This window comes from Plectropomus leopardus, chromosome 18 (assembly GCF_026936395.1).
Source record: "Plectropomus leopardus strain MGB_pleo_1.0 chromosome 18, ASM2693639v1, whole genome shotgun sequence".
Lineage (NCBI taxonomy): Eukaryota > Metazoa > Chordata > Actinopteri > Perciformes > Serranidae > Plectropomus > Plectropomus leopardus.
Genome location: NC_142193.1, coordinates 26,931,239 through 26,949,925, shown reverse-complemented (window position 1 = coordinate 26,949,925; position 18,687 = coordinate 26,931,239). Strand labels below are relative to the sequence as shown.

Below are 18,687 nucleotides of genomic sequence, written 5' to 3'. Positions count from 1 at the left end.
TGGGTTGTCCGTTTTGGAGAGGGAGACACGTGAATAATTCGGCTCCTGGTAAAAACCTCCTGCACAATAAACTTTAAAAGAATCCTAACCAGGAGAAAGTGATGGTTTTACTCTTTAGTTTTTGTTTTGATTAACAGACCCCCCAGCAGCCAAAATAAATGCATATTGTAACTTTAAAGTGTAATTTCAAACCAATGTAATTTCTTTGGGACCCCAAACATGTCTCTTTCGATCCACTTTTCCCATTAAAAACTCAAAAAATTAAAAATTAAAATAAAAACTTTTTTTTTTGCTCTTTTGTTCAACTTTATTTCACAATTTTATGCCATTTATTGTGTTCTTTGTTATAATACCACACACAAATGTCAACTGGCTAAAACAATATAAAACATAACTTCCACAATTTTTCATTATTTATATTATGTACATGCACTCATATGCGTAGAGGCAAAAAAATCTCAGGCCTTCAGTTTACTCTCAAGTGCACTTTCGTCTGTCTTCTTGCTGGTTGAGAGGCCAATCCAATGAGGATCCTTCAGCTTCTGTGCGCCAGAATCGACTTTTAACAGCTTTTTGATTTGTACAGGTTTGAATTAATTTTGTGTGCATTGTGGGGAAAAAAATAACCAGAAGTGATGCTATCTCTAACTGATCGAGCGCCAAAAACGAACACACAGCAGCAGTTTTTTGAAACTTTTAAAATGCATCTTCTCCTCTATCTCATACTACAGAAGTTTGGGAAGCTGGTGACAAACCGGTGATGAAGTTCAACACTGTAACCGACAAATAGTTTCACTCCCAGTTGGATTAAAAAATGAACACTAAGGTTATCTTAGCTTCACTGCAATAAAAGAGGATTTTGACTTATTGGGGGAAGCAAAGCCCTGACCCACGTGCCTCTTTTATCCGGGTAAAGCCTGATTTACCATCGGGCGCTTTTGATGAGTGTCACTCTACAGAGGTTTAACAGTTTTCAGTGTATGCTTCAGCGAAAGGTTTGATCTTGACCATAATAAAGAGGAATCTGCGCAGACAGATGTTTAAATCACAACACTTCCTGCTATATATGTGTTTTTAACTCATTAGTTGTATCTACATTTATTGATACGCTCCTTTCTGAACAATAACAATGGTATAACTTGACTGTAACACTCATTTATTGTCCCCGTTATTGGACGGCGGATCTCATCCTCTGCTCGGAGGGTTAAGGAGCTCCTGAACCTCATTGTTTTCTCAAGTTGCGGACATTTACAGCCGCTGTTCTTCCTCTTTGAGTGGATCAAACACACCGTCACACAAATTCTACCCATAATCCCGTCCTGCTGGCTGGTCCTTTCACACAGACCTCGATCCTGCTCTGTTACTCCCTCCCTTGCCGTCTTTAAGACGAGACGTCTCAGTCCCCCCATCCTACAATTCTGCCTTTTATACAGAACAACGATGCGACCTAACAGTGCGATGTTCCCACCTTGCACAGGCAGTGTAAAAGGAGCTAATGAATCGATGGATACAAACACTACAGAAGTTTGGGAAGCTGATGACAAACTGTCGGCTGTGGCGCCGACATGAAAAATATTTTGGTTCAGTAAGTATCTGCTGACAATCACAGTGGTATTTTGGTATTTTGGTAGACGGCTGTCCTCTCAGCTCCGCAGGAGCTGCTGCTGACAGACGGCTGCTTGTTTGGACAGAGACGCTACACGCAGGTCGTATTCGGTGTGGATTAAAAACTACTATCTTCTCAGGATGGGTATTTTAAGTAATTTCGATATTCAAGTACTCACACTGAAATATTATTACTGTCCAGTGCGTGCACCCCCCCCCCAAAACGTTAGAATAGCAATGCTAATTGGCCAACACTGGAAAACAAGCGCTATTTGACATTCATTTATTAAACAACTAGGATTCCATTATCCTATTAAATTATAAACTCAAACTTCACGTGAGAAATATCAGCAATCCTTCTGTTGCTGCCTTTAATGTTACGCCACGAAGGATAGCTGCAGCACTTAAGGGCCATTTCAGAGCCGATGTCCTCCAGGGCAGTTTAACGTCTAGCACACCGTGCGGCACGAGCTAACACAGCGGCGGCAGCTAACAAACTGACACCGACGGCTCAACTATGCCAATAAAACTGTAATAATATGTAATATTTCACCAACTACCGAAGCTAAAGTCTCATGATAAACAGAAGGAAAGAGAGAGAGCGACAGATGGGCATCGAGTCGCAATGTGCTACACTTACCTCTACAATAAAATTAGATTTATTCATTTAAACAGAGAGAAAAAAGGGCATGTTAACATATGGGAGGAGCAGCAGGAGTGCTCTATACCTTTAACGAATACTGACAACCAAACCGGTGTTCATGCAGATCCATATTGTCTCCATGGCGATGATAGCGACACTACCAATCACATTGTGCGACAAACTGTGACGTTCCACACATTGCAAAATTCTCCAAGCGCAGGAAGAGAAAGAAAAGCGTCTTTTTTTCACCACTAAAAGTGAAAATATGTTATTTCTGTCGAGCGACACCCATCAAAAGCGCCCTACCATAAACACCGCTCAACTCTTTCCTTCACTGAGGCGGACAGAGCACCACTTCCTGCCAACACAACTGTCACAGTTTAGCTTAAAAACAATATATAACTGCCAGGATTGTCTTTTACCTAATTTTGCTTAGATTTTCTGCTTTTCTGGAAACTCAGATGTGACTGAACTGTGATAGCAACGAAACAAGGAGCACAATGGGAGGACTAACTTCCACCGACTGCTTTGTCCCGGTTCATGTCCATAATCATTAAACACTATCTACAATACTTCTGGGGTTTGATTAAAAAAAATGGAAGTTCAAGAATAAACAAAATCTTCTTTTCTGCCACGAACTACACAGAGTGGTTTGGACTTCTTATTTCTACAGCTCTGTTGATCGATTATGATGATTTACAGAATTAATGGAGGCATGAGTGAGCTTAGCGGCACTCATGACTAAACTGGAGATACGGATTATACAAGAGTTGTGAACAAAGATGGTGCTGAGAGCGGAGTTCGAGGACCATCAGCTCTGCATTAAAAAGCATAAATATTTCTTGAAGAAAGCAAAATTGTGATCTTACTGAACTTTCCTCTGTGTAACAAAAGAAAAAAAGAAGAAAAAAGGCAGGCTGACTGGTCACCTGTGTTATTGTATGATAATACTCAAAACTGGATTCTTATTGGAGTGGTCCATCAGGTGCTGCCTGCCTCCTGGTTGTAACCTTCATCAGTTCAGGCTGCTCAGGCGGGATAGAGGCCAGCGCTCCTCTCTATGTGGGGGCAAACTTCTTGGCCTGTGCCCTTACCCGCTTCTCATAGTCCATCCTGTTCTGACTGAAACACAAAGAGATAAAGACGTTTTTACTCATGCTCAGATCACTGCAAAAGTATTTACGTGTCCCATTTCCAAGATAACATATCTGTGTATAAAGTACTACAAGAACAGGAAACGTGTCTTTCTTATTTTGTGTTAAGACTTGAGTTTGGTCTCTGAAGGTCTGTGACGTGAGGAGCGACCCTCACATACAACTGCAACTTTAAAAAAAACAGGACATTTAAAGGGATAGTTCAGATCTTCATCAGTGGGGCTGCATGAGGTACTTATACATAGTCGGTGTAGTATATACAGTAGATGGTGTACCACCACAGAATCTGGACAGGAGCAGCAGCAAATATATTTTAACCAACTAAAAAAAACAAATCGGTTCAAGTGATCGCTATATTTAGAATATTTTCTGGGGTTGGACCAAATATTTGACTATTTTATTCTTTAAATTTATTTTTTGCAGAGGAAAAACTATATTTATAATTAGCAATACTGGATATTTAAATTATATTACAGAAATATTATAATTTTTTGCACTTTTTCCAAGGCTTGTTTGCCGTGGTTTTGTAAGTTTTCATTTTTAAACTAATTATCAGAATTTTTTTTCTTTTTTTCACCAATTTCTCGTTTCTCTTCTGCTCATTCTTCCTATGTTTTTGAAAGAATGAAACAAATTTGCTCAGGTTTCAAAGGGTTAAGTCTTAAATTGTAGGCTGGGTAATGTCATCGCAGCAGTCACACTTACCAGTAAATTGTGTAAGCCTCTGCTTGTGCTGGGTCTTGAATGTTGGGCTCGTTCAGCAGCTCTTGGATACCCAACAGGATCTGAAAACACACAAAACCCTCCAGTCAGAGTGCAGCGAGTGTGATTCATTTACATCGTGCTGTGTATTCATTCATTCTTCCCAACCGTGGATCCACACAAAACAAAAATGTCACATCCAGCCACTACAGCGCAAAATTCTCACTCCCTACTCACAAACGGCCACAGCTGAATATTGATACGAGTATGAGAGACAGAGACAGAGACCAGAGAGACGAGAGACAGAGAGAGACAAGAGACAGAGACGAGAGAGACAAGAGACAGAGACGAGAGAGACAAGAGACAGAGACGAGAGAGACAAGAGACAGAGACGAGAGATACGAGAGAGACGAGAGAGACAAGAGACAGAGACGAGACAGACAAGAGACAGAGACGGGAGAGACAAGACACAGAGACGAGAAAGACAAGAGACAGAGACGAGAGATACGAGAGATACGAGAGAGACAAGAGACAGAGACGAGAGAGACAAGAGACAGAGGCGAGAGATACGAGAGAGACGAGAGAGACAAGAGACAGAGACGAGAGAGACAAGAGACAGAGACGGGAGAGACAAGACACAGAGACGAGAGAGACGAGAGAGACAAGAGACAGAGACGAGAGATACGAGAGAGACGAGAGAGACAAGAGAGACAAGAGACAGAGACGAGAGAGACAAGAAACAGAGACGAGAGAGACAAGAGACAGAGACAGGAGAGACGGCTGAGTGTTCAGACCTGTTTGATGGTGATGGCAGGCCTCCAGTCTTTGTCCTCCTCCAGGATGGACAGACACACGGTGCCGGATGGGTAGACATTTGGGTGGAATATTGGCGGCTCAAACTTGCCTGAGTGCAAGTTATTAAAAAAAACGCAGGTTTAAAGATCGACATGGAAAAAACGAAGATTTCCATCACATGATATATTTCATTCACGTCGGAGTAGAGACTCCATGACTCCTTCATCAGAGTGGATTCACAGCACTACAAAATCAGACTGCTGTGGCTTTTTTTAATTTTCATGCAATTTTAGTATACAACGTACAAAATGTTGCTTTGAAACTGAAATCCATCAGCACAGGGAATTCTGGGACTACTGGATGTTACAGCCTCTCTTCTTAATTTGTCTCTTCTTAATTTTATCTGTTAATTTTTTCTTTTAACTTATCTTTTTATTCTGTCTCGATTCCGCTTATAATAATAATTTTTGTCTACTGCCTTTATTTTGCTATTTTATTTTCCTAACACATTTCTGCCTGTCTCGTTTAATTCTTCTGCTGTGTTTCTTCAACATTATTGATTGTCTTTTTTTGTTATTGTCTTTTGAGTTTTCTGCCTCTGCTTTGCTTTGTTTGCCAAAACACTTTGCAAATACTGTTTTCAAACGTGCTATATAAACAAAGTTATTATTATCATTGAAACATAACATTAATACAAGTCTAGCTCAATATTACTTCTTTAAAAACAAGATTTCCACATTCATAAAATCCAAACTCTGAACTCAAAGAACGGCATTTATGCACGGATCAAAAAATGAATACAGCATATTTAAAAAATACTCTTACTCAGGATTCACTGTTTACACAAGTGGTGTAGTGACTAAACTCTTATTTCCTCAGCTTTTCCTCTTTTATTTTGAATAGACAGCTGCATGTACATTTCTGACCTTTGACACAGAAGGAAACTACGCCGCAGGTGTGCATTGTTACTCACATTTGGGCGGTGAGGAGGGGTAGTCATCTTTGAACAGCATTCTGAGTTTATAGAGTCCTCCCTCCCATAAAGTCTGATGAAAGAATAAGGAAATAAAAACTACTTCAGTACATGCAAAAAGATATTATATTACTGCGCTCAACATAAATAAAGATACAGGAATGCCCTTAGAAACACGCTTGGTTTAAATAACCAGGAGATGCTTTGAAGTGACCTTCAAACGAACTTTAGACACTGCTCCTGTAATTTCAAAATTTTTTCTGGTGCAAGGTCGAAAAGATAAACGTTTTATGTTGTTCTTGGCTGGCTCAGTCACTAACAGTAAATGTTCATGATGCATGATCAGATCATCATCACAAACTCACGACACGGATGTTAAAAGATGAGCTGTAACGTGTGTTTAAAGGACAATCCTGTAACAAGCTGACACTGAAGTGACTCTGAGAGCAGGTGTGAACGCGACCAACAACATATTGACATTTTACTGCTATTTTGTTGCTATGGCAACAGATTTGGTCTATGTTTATTAACTGTCAGCTACCGCGCTGAAAAACAATCAAACAGGAAATACAAAGGGGCTGGATAATAATGTTCATGTTGTCACAGTGGAAAGGGTCGATGTAAAAGAGCAAAATCCACCATAACAATTACAGGTCTTACATCACCCTGAAGAGGGTTATTTCATAATAAAGATCCCCTCACTGTTCATTATTTCTCTTATTACATGGCTAGAGAAATCAAAATTCAATAAAAAAAATCTTGATTTAAACATAATTTAATTGATTTAGAAATGTTTTTATTGCTTCCTGCAGAGTCTATAATCAGGACTGCTTCCATAGCAATTATTATAATAATAAAATAGTTATTCGGGCTATATTGTGGCTGCACAAATGATGAAATATTATTAAAATTTCCTTATGGCCAAGTCTAATATCCAAATTGCAGGTGCTGCTTTTTTTGATAAGGATAAATTATGTCCCAAAATATCATTATCAATGAAGTGTTACAGCCTACAAACCAGATTTCAGATGTTATGGTACCAACCTGAGCAAAATTCACATCATAATTAGTATATTTTTTCAGTGAAAATGAAGTGCAAAAATAAAACAGGGACTAATATCGCAAATTCAGTATCTGTTAAAATAGTTGCAACAGGATTTGTTTGAGTATCATGCAGCTACTGATTTTTTATACTTGATTGACACAAGACAATGCAAATTTAAAAAATGCACTGTAGCAATTGCATGATGCCACCAGCAGCAACATGAAGCAACCGGGTGGAATATTTATACTTAGCTGCTGATTTTAATCAACTCATCCTTCAACTCCAAAGATGTAGCAGGATCAAGGACAAAATTTAACTGTTTTTAAAACTTTGTTTAAAAAATGACAAATCTACCTTGTACCTATTGAGAAACTAGTTATGTAACGAGCAAGCGGTTGAATATTGTGAAATAAACCCCTTTGGGGTATTGCAATCCTCCCTGTCAGGGTTTATTTTGCAATACTGACCTACTTACTGCACATTATACCTTGCAAATATTGCAAACAAAAGGTATTCTAAACTTTTGTATTTCATGGGTCTCCTGCTGCTCATTCTGGGACCCATGAGTATAGATGACTCCACTTTAATTTATAAACTGTAACTGAAGCTAACTTACTCCTTTCTTTCCTGGAATAGCACATTCCCAGTTCATCAGGTTCATGGTTCCATCGGGATTCTTGGTGGGAACTGCAACAAAACCCTGTGAGGTTAAAAGAGACACAAAACATGACTGAACAACCTGAGTACAAGTTAACCAAGATGAAATATAGCTTGTGCCAGCTGCACTCATACAACCCTACAAAATATCAGAAACGGGAATAACGTAAACCCCTGAGGACTGTTTGGCCCATTTTTCGCTCTTTTCATTCTTCATTTTTTGGTAATTTTGGCAGTGTTCATGCATTTATCGCAGAAATTTTGGCAAGACTGTGTATTTTTGTTTAATCCAGGAGTTTTGGGCTCAGCTCCTGAAAAAAGTCTAGAAACACTGTAAACACAATACAAACATAGTGTTTCAGTGCAAGAAAAAAAAATGCTCCATTGAAACCCATTCAAACTGCAATTTTTGATCCCACAGACATCAAAGCATAAAAACATGCATTGTATTATTTCTGGGTATAGTTCTGGACTTTTGCCTTGGAATTTGTCATATTTAATATTTTTCACCTCATGCCATCATGTTTTTTTTTTATCCATATCCATATATTGATATATCCCAAGCTGCTATAATAAAAAAAAACAACACAAAAAAAAAACACTTTACATGCAGTATATTGAAAGTAATTCTTTTTTTTTTGCATCATGACAAAATCGTGGCATTTATAGGGGTTAAAATTCTGAAAATTAATGGATATGTGAAATGTATGATTACAACTGATGTTGGTTGAAAAATTAAGTCAATAGAAGTGGAAACTCATATTAATGTATTTTTCATAGCCTGATTTTAAAAAGCAAATTTTGTGTGCAGAGCAGTACAAGTTTAATTATCTGACACTGCACAAATAAATAATGATGAATAAAATAAATGCTGCTGCAAGTTATTTACATATCCCAGGTCATGATAATCAATCAATCAATAAATATTCTACTTAGCATATTGTAGATTGAAATTTTTTTTTCGTGTTTTTTTTTAAATTTTTTTTTTTTTATCGGAAAACATGTTGGCATCACGACAAAACCTGGCATTTAAAGGTTTAAAAATCTGAAAATTAATGAATAGTTGACTCTTATGACTAGAACTGATATTGGTTTAAAAAATAACTCACTGAAAGTAAAAACTAATATTAATGTAAATACTTTTTATTATTTTTGCAAAGCACATTTTGTGCGCAGAGTGATACGATGGTGTGTAATGTTAAAGCAGGTCTTAAGGGTTAATATTAACAATGCTGGTGCTTACAAATGGGTGGTCTTTTCTCCAGGCTTTGCGCTCCTGGGACAGTCTGCTAAGAGCGATGCCAGACATTGCTGCTCATCAACGCCTCCCTGTGGAAAAACAACACAAAACAGGTTAATTATTCAACTACAACCGTCCGCAGACAAGCAACGCAGCCCAAACTGTGTTTTTCCTTAAAACTGCAGCACATGTTGGTAGAAATTTACAAGATAGCATCGACACCAACACTGATTAACGCTGTTTATTTACGAGACCAGCACGAAAAAAAACATGGGAAATGAAGCCGCTACAGTCTCCCAAAAAGGACTTTAAAATACACAACGCAACCAAACGATACAATTCATAAATTTACCTCAACTTACCTCTTATTTTATTTGGCTAAATATCAGAATTTCGTTGGTTTGAACACGTTAGCTCGTCTGCTCCGCTAACGCTAACGGTGCTGCTGTTGACGGCGACCGAAAAAAAACACACACCCTTCGACGTTAAAAAACAAAACTACTGAACCAGTTAGGACGAAAATAACCAAACCGAATAAAACTTCGATTTTACCAACATTCCCAAAACAAACAAATCGACATATATTCGCGTTACTTTTGACAATTTACCACAGTTGTGTAAAACAATGTGACTCGTAACACCGTATCGATAGCTAACCTATCGTAAGAAAGGACCCCAATTTGTTTATTTCGTCAGGACCTTCAGGCAGTTTGCGGGACATCCCGAGGACAGGCGTCAGAGACGGTCGGCCATCTTTGTTGTGGCAGTTGTAGAGGGCGGTTCACGTTTTTAAATGATTCGGTCATTTTGACTTTTGCCACTAAACGAGTCACACTCTCTCCCCGTCCTTTTAACTCTCTGAAACCTGAGAAAATAGGTTTGATTTAAAAAGCAAAACAAAACAAACAAACAAAAAACATTTGGAGAAGGCAATGAGCAATTTAACAAAACATTCCACAAAATTAACAGGACATTTGAAAAAAGAATAAGATACAATCAGAATCAGAATCAGAATACTTTATTCATCCCAAGGGAAATTCTGTTCGTAACAGTGCTCCGCTCAACAACAACAAACAGGTAAGAAAAACAAGAAAATGCACATAGTGCACATAATGACAGAATAAACTATATACATAGTGCAAAGAGCAGTGCGCAAGAAATAAATAAGACTGTACAATAAGTGGGTCATTTATGAAATAACCTGACACTGTGCAGTGAGTGTGGAAGGATGACAGCGAATTTACAGAGATGAGTTGTACAGTTTTATTGCCACTGGGAGAAAGGACCTTCTGTGACGCTCAGTTTTTGAGGTGGGTGGTCTGAGTCTGTTGGTCCGTGTGCTTCTGTGCTGGACCAGGAGCTGTTGGAGGGGGTGGGTGTTGTTGTCCAGGATGCTCCATAGTTTGAGAATACAAGGTAATTAACTAAAAATAAGCAAGACATGCTTAACAAACATGACTCCAAAAAAACAAAAAAAAACAAAAAAAACCCACATTTTTTTAAAGATATATGTGTACATCTTTCTGTTCCACAGTTTTAGTTATGAAATTATATTAAATATGAATATAAACTTGTTGACATTTTCCCCTTTTTCTTCTTTTATTTTATATTTTTCTGACCCCTCTCTCCTTTTTGATGCTATTTTCTTGTCACCTTTCTCTATTTTTATTTATTTAATTTTGTGGGACATTTCTTGTTAAGTTGGTCATTGCATTTCCCCCCATGATTTTCCAGGTAAATCAAACCAACCTGGTCAGGTTTCAAAGTATTATAAATTGCTGTGTGTAGGATTTAGAAGGATAAATTGATAGTAAAAGTGTGTTTTCTATATTGTTTATTGGAATAAGAATGTGATTTTGTTACCTGTGAAAGAGTTATTTATATCTACACAGGGAGCGGGTCCTCGTCTACAGGCATTGCCATGTTGCACCACCATGTTTCTACAGTAGCACAGAACAGACAAAGCAAACACTGGCTCCAGTTAGGACCATTTGCTTTTTTTGTGTCTGTCACAGAGAAGGATGTTTGATTTCTCAGAAGCAACATGTGCCTCTGCAAATACAGTATGCAGAGCTGGGGAAGAATTGTTCAAAAAGAGTAGTTCGTTCTGTTTTGCCCAGTGGTAATGCTCTTTTGTTCTTCTCTTTTTTCTTTTTACCCCAATGGAGCATAGCAACAGCTGACATCATAAACAATGGTGAAGATAACTCATTACACGCTATGTTCAACAATTAAAAAATTACAAAACCAAATTTCCTGTGACAAAAGATAGTGATACAGGTTGGAACAAGTGCACAGCTGCTTTAAATGCAATCTTCTAAGCTATTGTTAAATGGGACTCTGGTTCAGCAGTTTATATATTTTTTCCACACAATCATACACATTCCTGATTCAAAATGAGTTAAATACTATACATTGCACATTTGCACATAGTACCACCAGGGTTAATTAAAAGCTGAAGTAAATAAACTTTTTTTCCCTGAAAATCGGGCATATTGCCAGACACCTCAAATCAAGCACAGGAACCGGATTGAACTGGTTTTGATTTCCTCTGCGTCAGCATCCCAAAAATTTTTTTGTGTTGTATCGTGTCTCAGCAAAAGCTGCAGTCTTTTTCTGGGCCTCTTAGCTGCTCTGATTTTTTTGGAGAGGGGGTTCACACCATGTTATATATATATTTTAACTTTGCAATTATTACAAATTAGGTGAAAAAAATGCACAAATATTTTGACTAGACTGGAAGCAAAATATTTTTTTCCTATAATCCCATGGATTGTAAGGGAGACTTTATCAATCAGCATTTCTGCAAACTTCAGTATTTTGCCCTCCTGCCCTCTTTAAAAGCTAAATATTTACTTTTCTGGTTATTGAATACAGGAGTTTTTCCTCCATGTCACTAGTTGGGCATATTTTAAAGAGAAAAAAAGACACCGCAGCCACATTGAGCTTAACAAAACAAGGACCTTAAACATTTATTGTAACAATGTAAAATAATTCATAAATGTATCAAGAAAGTGCACTTCTTCCAAGAATCAAACGTCCTCTATCTTAATACCCTCTTGGAAGAGTCCCTAAACTGTGCTATTTGTAACATGCTGAGACATTATCAAACAAAATCATGTTATTTCAGGATATTGTAACTTTTCTAAAATGTGCAAGTTAACTAGTAAGAAAAGTCGGATGATTTGCATAGGTAGATTTCCCCAGAAGGCTTCTCACAGCGGCTGTAAAGTATGAATTAAGTTTCATAACAAGCTCGCTGTGCATTGTGCAGCATCTCCTCAGTATTAGCAGAAAGTACATTATAAGGCTACATTTATTGTCTTGATCTCTCTAGCAAACACACCTCTTTGCCATGTAAAAGTCACATTCTTGCTCACAGTCCTCTGCTTGTCCTCTTTCATTCACACCTTCTTCCCCTCTCCCTCTGAGAGGATATGCTCCGGAGCCGCCCTCTTAAACCACTCGGACCAGGAGCCGTCATAAACACACACCCCAGGGTGCCCGAGCAGGTGAGCGGCCAGAGCGACGTGACACGCGGTAACACCGGAGCCACAGGTGGCCCAGAGCGGCTGCTCCAGGTCCACCCCGGCCTCTCTGAACAGGTTGGACAGGTCCTCAGTTCCCAGCTCCTTTCCAGAGGCGTCCATGAAAGACGTGAACGGCATGTTGATGGCGCCGGGGAAATGTCCCGGCAGCGTGTCTGTGAGGGGGAGACGGAGAAATGAGAAACATGGAACAATAATTGCATTGATTTAAAGTCCGGCGTGTATGGATTTAGGGGGATGTACTGACAGAAACTGAATAAAATCTTTTTTTAAGCATACATGAGCTGATTATATTGACATGGGGAGCGGGTCCGCATCCACGGAGGTCGCCATCTTCACTGCCATGTTTCTACAGTAGCCCACAACAGACAAACCAAGGGTCTAGATAGAGCCATTTACGTTTCCACGTTGGCCTGCGTACTTAGCAGCGTCTCTGCAGATTTTTTATTTTAACACAGGTGGTTGAAAGCTCAGGAAGAAATCTAGTAAGTGGACCTTTAATCAATATTTTTTGTAAAACCAGTAGCTTGACATTGTGATTTACGTTAATGCACAACATCAAATAAAACAGTGTATTTAAAATGACAACTCATTAATAACCTTCTTTGTTATCTTATTTTGAATAATCACAAGACCAGAAAATGTAAACAATGTTACATTTTCTATTCATTACATCCAGAAAGCAACATGGAAACCTTCATGTAACCTGTCCTTAATTTGTAATCTGTCATTGCTTGAGTCTTTGAAAACCTGATTGAAAGTAGTTTTCTTGTGCTGCATTCAAACACTTTTAACAAACATTTAAAATTTGAAACGTGAGCAAATTGGTGCAATTTCTTTCAAAACATCGCAAAAAAAACAATGAGCCGATTGGCATGAAATGAGAGAGAGCAATATCAAGAAATTTAATAATAATCATAATAATTTCATTTTTTATATTATTAAGTTAATAGTTTTATTTTTAAAATATATATTAATTTATTGTTATTATTTATTTAAATTAATAAGAATCTTAACTTAATTTTAAAAACCAAAATGATATAAATTATTTTTAAAATTATTATAGTCTTATTATTATAGCTAATTATTATAGTATTATTATTATTATATTATAAAAAACATCATAATCTCTGTTTATTAATTGTATTTTATCACTTTTACCAGGTCAAATTCCTGTTTTTGTTCTTTTACTTTTTTCTTTTCTGTGATAATTTCAGGTCATTTTCTTGTAGATTTTAAGCGTTTTCTTGGTATTTCTTGCATCATTTATTGTTAAGTTTCTTCATGTTTTTGTGAGATATGAAGCTAATTTGCTTCGGTTTCAAAGGGTTAATTCATTGCTAAGTGCAAAATTGCACTGCATTATTTTCATGCAAACCTTAGCTGTGCACTTGCTACACTTTTCCCCTGAGAACTCTTTATTTTGGAAATTTTAAACATGCAAATTTGTGACCTCTCTTTACAAACTTAGGTTTTAAGGGTCTAATCCTGCTCACCGTCTCTGGGCTCCGGTTCAACGCCCCTGAACCTCCCTGCTGACCTGGCGTCCACCACCTGGACCCTCTTGGTCGCGATGTTGTCCAGCATGTCTTCATAACTCTTGACCCAGGGCTGATTCAAATCCGCTTTAAACTCTCGGAAGTCCGGCTTGCAGTACTCAGCTGTCACCGGGAAGCCTCCAGCCAGCCAGTTCTTCATACCTCCGTCCAGCACCGACACCAAACCGTGACCGAACAACCGGAACATCCACCAGACCCGGGGCGCGCCGAAAGACCCGAAGTCGCTGGTGTCATAAACCACGACGTGCGTGTCGTTCCCGATGCCCAGATCCCCCACATACTGGGAGAAGTGGGTGGCAGTGGGCAGCATGTGGTCCAGCGCAGAGGACTTGTCACAGCAGTCGTCGATGTCAAAAAAAGACGCGCCCGGTATGTGTTTCTGCGCAAATTCAGCTCTCGGGTCCCGCTTGGTTTTCGGGAGGTACCAGGAGGAGTCCAGAATACGGAGCTTTGGTCCGACGAGGTTGTTTCTGACAGCATCTGCCAGCCACTGAGCCGACACCAGAGCCCGGGTCTGAGCCGCCATGACGAGGCGCTTAGATAATGGAAATAATACAGGCTGCGGGCGCTAGAGGGGACAAACGGACTCTTTAGAGCAACAAACGCCCCTTGAACTTTATTCAAACTAGGCAAAATAAAATATATTTGTCTGTGTCTACGATGTGCATTAACGTAAATTTGTAACTGTATTTCATCCCATCTGCATATTTTATTCAATTTAATATATTTTGGTTTTTTTTTTTTAATATATTGACATGTAATTGCCTTTTTTTGTTTTGTTAATATTTTATTGTCTTATTGGTGTAATTTTCTGGACTTGCAAAACTTTATATACAGTTGTTTGTGTTATCAATTTAATTGGACCTGTGTTATTTCATTTTTGTTTCATGTGAAGTACTTATGTTTGAAGTACGCATGTTTATTATAAAAAGTGCTACATAAATGAAGCTGAGTTGAGCTTTAATTCATGATCTCATAATGGAAGCATAATAAATATAAGATCCAGGAAACGATGGCCCCGAGGGTCAAAACAATTCAACATATGCAAAAAAAACACTACAACATTTTCCAAAACACAACATTTCAGAAAACAAAATATTTCCTAAAACACTAAATTTCCCCAAACATTTAAGAAAACAAAACAGTATTTAGTGAATTTCATTTAATAGTTTGAATCACAAAAATTTGCCTGAGATTTGTGTCTACGATCAAAAAATAGGGACTGTTCTTTATTTATCAGAGAGGAGGCACTTATTTTTTTTTCTTTTTTAAAATCTCGACCATCAGAGCTACAAGTATCCCTCTTTGAGGGTCAATGAACTCTCTGGACTTTAAATTTTACTTTTACAAACAGAAATACTTAATTGTCATACTCGTATATTTTTTGTGCTGTTTTCCTGTAAATGGTAAAGTGGGAGATAAATGCAGAATTACTGAATGCATTGTGGGAAGTGTTATTGCCATTAGTAATATTGAAAATAGACATGAAAAGGTCAAACATAAGTATGTGAATATTTTGTGAATATCTCCTCTGTATTATGTGTTATCATTATTTTGAATAAAAAAAGTAAAAAAAAAAAAAAAAAGAAGAAAAAAAGACCTTCACAAAGAAATTATTTGATTTTCATTTAAAAATACAAAAGTGAAAAAAGAAAAGAAATAAAAATCCCTCCCCAGTGCATAAAAAAAATACTTGACACGACTCAACCATTTCGTACAACCCCCTCCCCTCTCATAAATATCAAACAGTCCCTTAAATTACAAAACGCACACATTCTTACACTCGGATTCAATGAAAAGCCATTATAATCATTGAAAAAGATTGTTTATTTGATTAACATATCAAAATTCATTCAAACAAATGCTAAGGTGCTTTATCTAAAGTAGTTTACAGAGGCTGCTACATAAAGTACAAACTGAACTTACAAAGTTTTCCAAGGCATACTTAAAATAATTTTAAAATATATATTTTTTTAAGTGCACTTCCTCTAAAGCACCAGCAGACTGCGCCATGTGGATACATTTCTTTTAAAGTCCACAAAGGAGCGAAGTGTAACAATGCACAAAGCTTTGAATTGTGACAAACGAGCCGGAAAAGTGCTTAAAAAATACAAATATTCTCATAATCTGGTTGCTATATTGGAATGAAAAACACGATAATCTTGCTTGAAACAAAAGAAAATATTGGCACCATTTTCATGAGGTCTGACCAGCTGAGTATACTTCATATCACTAAATGTGGTCGTAATTAAAGTCAGAAATGAGAATCTGACAGCAGCAACAGTTAAGAAAATCGTGACATTCATTCACAATTTGGGGTGAACTTTCCTGTTTAAGTCTTTACGATTAAGGTTAAATTGTCATGGATCAATCAGGAAAACAAAGTGATTTTTTTTTCAATCTGATTTGCGAATGAAACCGTCATGGTCCTCCTCAGAGCTTGCCTTTGACCTCGGAGACGACATGCTCCGGCGGAGCCTTGGTGAACCACTCATACCAGGATCCATCGTACACAGCTGCGTCCGGGGCGCCACACAGGTGGGCGGCCAGCACCATGTGACAGGCGGTCACGCCGGAGCCGCAGGATCCACAGATTGGCCTTTTCAGGTCAACCTGTGACTTCTCAAAGAATTTCTTCAGCTTCTCTGTGGACAGCATCACGCCATCGTCATCCAGAAACTCAAGGAACGGCATGCATTTGGACCCGGGGATGTGACCTGGTTGGACACCTGTGAGAATATGCTGTATTAGTTTATCTCACTGCACACGTGTAGCATAATTAAGCACACACAAATGTAAAGAAGGCCCTAAAAATCATATTTCTTCAAGAATATGTGAAGAATTAATTAACTGGCATCAATTTTTAACTGTATTTCATCCCATCTGCTTATTTTATTCAATTTAATACATTTTGGGGTTTTTTATATATTGACATGTAATTGTCTTTTTTTTGTTTTGTTAATATTTTATTGTCTTATTGGTGTAATTTTCTAGACTTGCAAAACTTTATATACAGTTGTTTGTGTTATCAATTTAATTTGACCTGTGTTATTTCATTTTTGATTCATGTGAAGTACTTTGAGCCGCATGTTTATTATAAAAAGTGCTACATAAATGAAGCTGAGTTGAGCTTTAATTCATGATCTCATAACGGAAGCATAATAAATATAAGATCCAGGAAACGATGGCCCCGAGGGTCAAAACAATCCAACATATGCAAAAAAACACTACAACATTTTCCAAAAGACAACATTTCAGAAAACAAAATAACATTTCCTAAAACACTAAATTTCCCCAAACATTTAAGAAAACAAAACATCATTTCAGAAAACAAAACATTATTTAATCATTTTAATTATTTAATTTCATTTAATAGTTTGAATCACAAAAATTTGCCTGAGATTTTGTCCTATTTTTGGAGATACGGTAGTGTTTTGGGGTAATGTTATTTTGTTTTCTGAAATGTAGTGTTTTAGGAAAGAAAATGTTTCAGTGTTTTGGGAAATGTTGTGGTCTGAAAATTGTTCTGGGAAATGTAGTGAGTTTTTTTGTTTTGTTTTGTTTGTTTTTAAGTTGTAGTGTTTTTGGAAAAGTTGCAGTGCTTAAGAAATGCTATCTTGTTTTGTGAAACATTGTTTCGTTTCTTTAAATGTACTGTTTTGGGAAGTGTTGCTGTGTTTTGGGAATTGTTGCCATGTTTCGGAAAATGTAGTGTTTTGGAATTGTTGTGTTTTGGAAAATGTAGTGTTTTAGGAATTGTTGTGTTTTGGAAAATTATAACATCTTTTGGAAAATGTTGGCATGTTTTAGAAAATGTATTTTTTGGGAAATGTTGAAGTGGTCTGTAAATTGTTTTGGGAAATGGTAGTGTTTAGAGACATATAATGTTTTGAAAAATATCTTGTTTTGGGAAGTGGACCACTGTACCAAGGTGCTCCCATACATAGAATACACAGAAAAATAACTTAAGTACTGAATATTTGCGTGTAAAGATAAAGTTATATTTACCCTCCCTCGGTTCTGGTTCTCTCCCCTGAAACCTCTCATGCGGCCTCACATCCACCACCTGGAACTGCTGAGTGGAAATGTTTTCCGTTATGTCCTCAAATGACTTCACCCAGGAGCGGTTCATGGTGGCGCTGAAGCGCGCGGCCTCCGGCTTGGTGTACGCGCCTGAGGTTGGGTGACCCTCCCTGACCCAGCTCCTGAAACCCCCGTCCAGCACCGACACCTGAGGGTGGCCAAACAACCGGAACATCCACCAAACCCTGGTGCAGGAAAACAACCCAAAGTCACTGGCGTCGTAGACAACCACATGGCTGTCGTTTCCAATGCCCAAATTCCCGACGTAGTCGGAGAAAAACTGCTCAGTCGGGAGCATATGATCAAACTTTGAGGTCCTGTCCGAGCACTCGTCGATGTCGAAAAAAGACGCCCCCGGGATGTGAGATTGAGCAAATTCCTTCTTGCCGTCTCGGTTCATCATCGGGAGGTACCAGGAGGTGTCCAGGACCCGCAGACGGGGTCCGACAAGGTTGCGGTTGACCATGTTTGCAAGCCATTTTGCAGAAACTAAAGCTTGAGTTTGCAGCCCCATACCTGTTTGCAGCAGAGACAAGTGCAGTCTGAGTGCAGCTCTCCTCAACTGAACTTTCCTCTGCTGAATAATTGGCAACAACAAGTCAGTGCTTTTTGCCTCCACCTGCTGGTCAGGAGCGTGGAAAACAAGCTGTGGGATATTACAGAGACGCAGCACTGTGGTGACT

General features: G+C 38.1%; 3 protein-coding genes across 3 annotated transcripts; all 3 read right to left on the bottom strand.

Moving 5' to 3' along the window:
• Positions 1-281: 281 nt before the first annotated feature.
• On the bottom strand, positions 282-9,497 carry LOC121957047 (SUMO-conjugating enzyme UBC9-like). The gene is made up of 7 exons (XM_042505552.2): positions 9,177-9,497; positions 8,818-8,903; positions 7,534-7,617; positions 5,873-5,945; positions 4,899-5,008; positions 4,108-4,187; positions 282-3,370 (listed from the first exon to the last, which is right to left on the bottom strand). The coding sequence occupies exons 2-7, from the start codon at positions 8,881-8,883 to the stop codon at positions 3,307-3,309; spliced, it is 477 nt and encodes a 158-aa protein (XP_042361486.1). The 5' UTR covers positions 8,884-8,903; positions 9,177-9,497; the 3' UTR covers positions 282-3,306.
• A 2,258-nt stretch (positions 9,498-11,755) lies between these two features.
• LOC121956945 (3-mercaptopyruvate sulfurtransferase-like) lies at positions 11,756-14,488 on the bottom strand. Its single transcript, XM_042505398.2, has 2 exons — positions 13,859-14,488; positions 11,756-12,517 (listed from the first exon to the last, which is right to left on the bottom strand). The coding sequence occupies exons 1-2, from the start codon at positions 14,445-14,447 to the stop codon at positions 12,219-12,221; spliced, it is 888 nt and encodes a 295-aa protein (XP_042361332.2). The 5' UTR covers positions 14,448-14,488; the 3' UTR covers positions 11,756-12,218.
• Positions 14,489-15,724: 1,236 nt separating this feature from the next.
• Positions 15,725-18,588, bottom strand: LOC121957083 (3-mercaptopyruvate sulfurtransferase-like). The gene is made up of 2 exons (XM_042505595.2): positions 17,930-18,588; positions 15,725-16,650 (listed from the first exon to the last, which is right to left on the bottom strand). Exons 1-2 carry the CDS (start codon positions 18,516-18,518, stop codon positions 16,355-16,357), a joined length of 885 nt encoding a protein of 294 aa, XP_042361529.1. The 5' UTR covers positions 18,519-18,588; the 3' UTR covers positions 15,725-16,354.
• Positions 18,589-18,687: the final 99 nt, after the last annotated feature.

What these genes read in the sequence shown, in the direction of transcription:
- LOC121957083 (XM_042505595.2), bottom strand. Translation starts at nt 18,518, where the DNA reads ATGGGGCTGCAAACTCAAGCTTTAGTTTCTGCAAAATGGCTTGCAAAC. An exon ending in AGAACCAGAACCGAGGGAGG is followed by an intron (nt 16,651 to 17,929) that starts GTAAATATAACT and finishes ATATTCTCACAG; the next exon opens with GTGTCCAACCAGGTCACATC.
- LOC121956945 (XM_042505398.2), bottom strand. Translation starts at nt 14,447, where the DNA reads ATGGCGGCTCAGACCCGGGCTCTGGTGTCGGCTCAGTGGCTGGCAGAT. An exon ending in TGAACCGGAGCCCAGAGACG is followed by an intron (nt 12,518 to 13,858) that starts GTGAGCAGGATT and finishes TCCCCCTCACAG; the next exon opens with ACACGCTGCCGGGACATTTC.
- LOC121957047 (XM_042505552.2), bottom strand. Translation starts at nt 8,883, where the DNA reads ATGTCTGGCATCGCTCTTAGCAGACTGTCCCAGGAGCGCAAAGCCTGG. An exon ending in CTATTCCAGGAAAGAAAGGA is followed by an intron (nt 5,946 to 7,533) that starts GTAAGTTAGCTT and finishes TTCTTTCATCAG; the next exon opens with ACTTTATGGGAGGGAGGACT. An exon ending in GAGGCTTACACAATTTACTG is followed by an intron (nt 3,371 to 4,107) that starts GTAAGTGTGACT and finishes TTTGTGTTTCAG; the next exon opens with TCAGAACAGGATGGACTATG.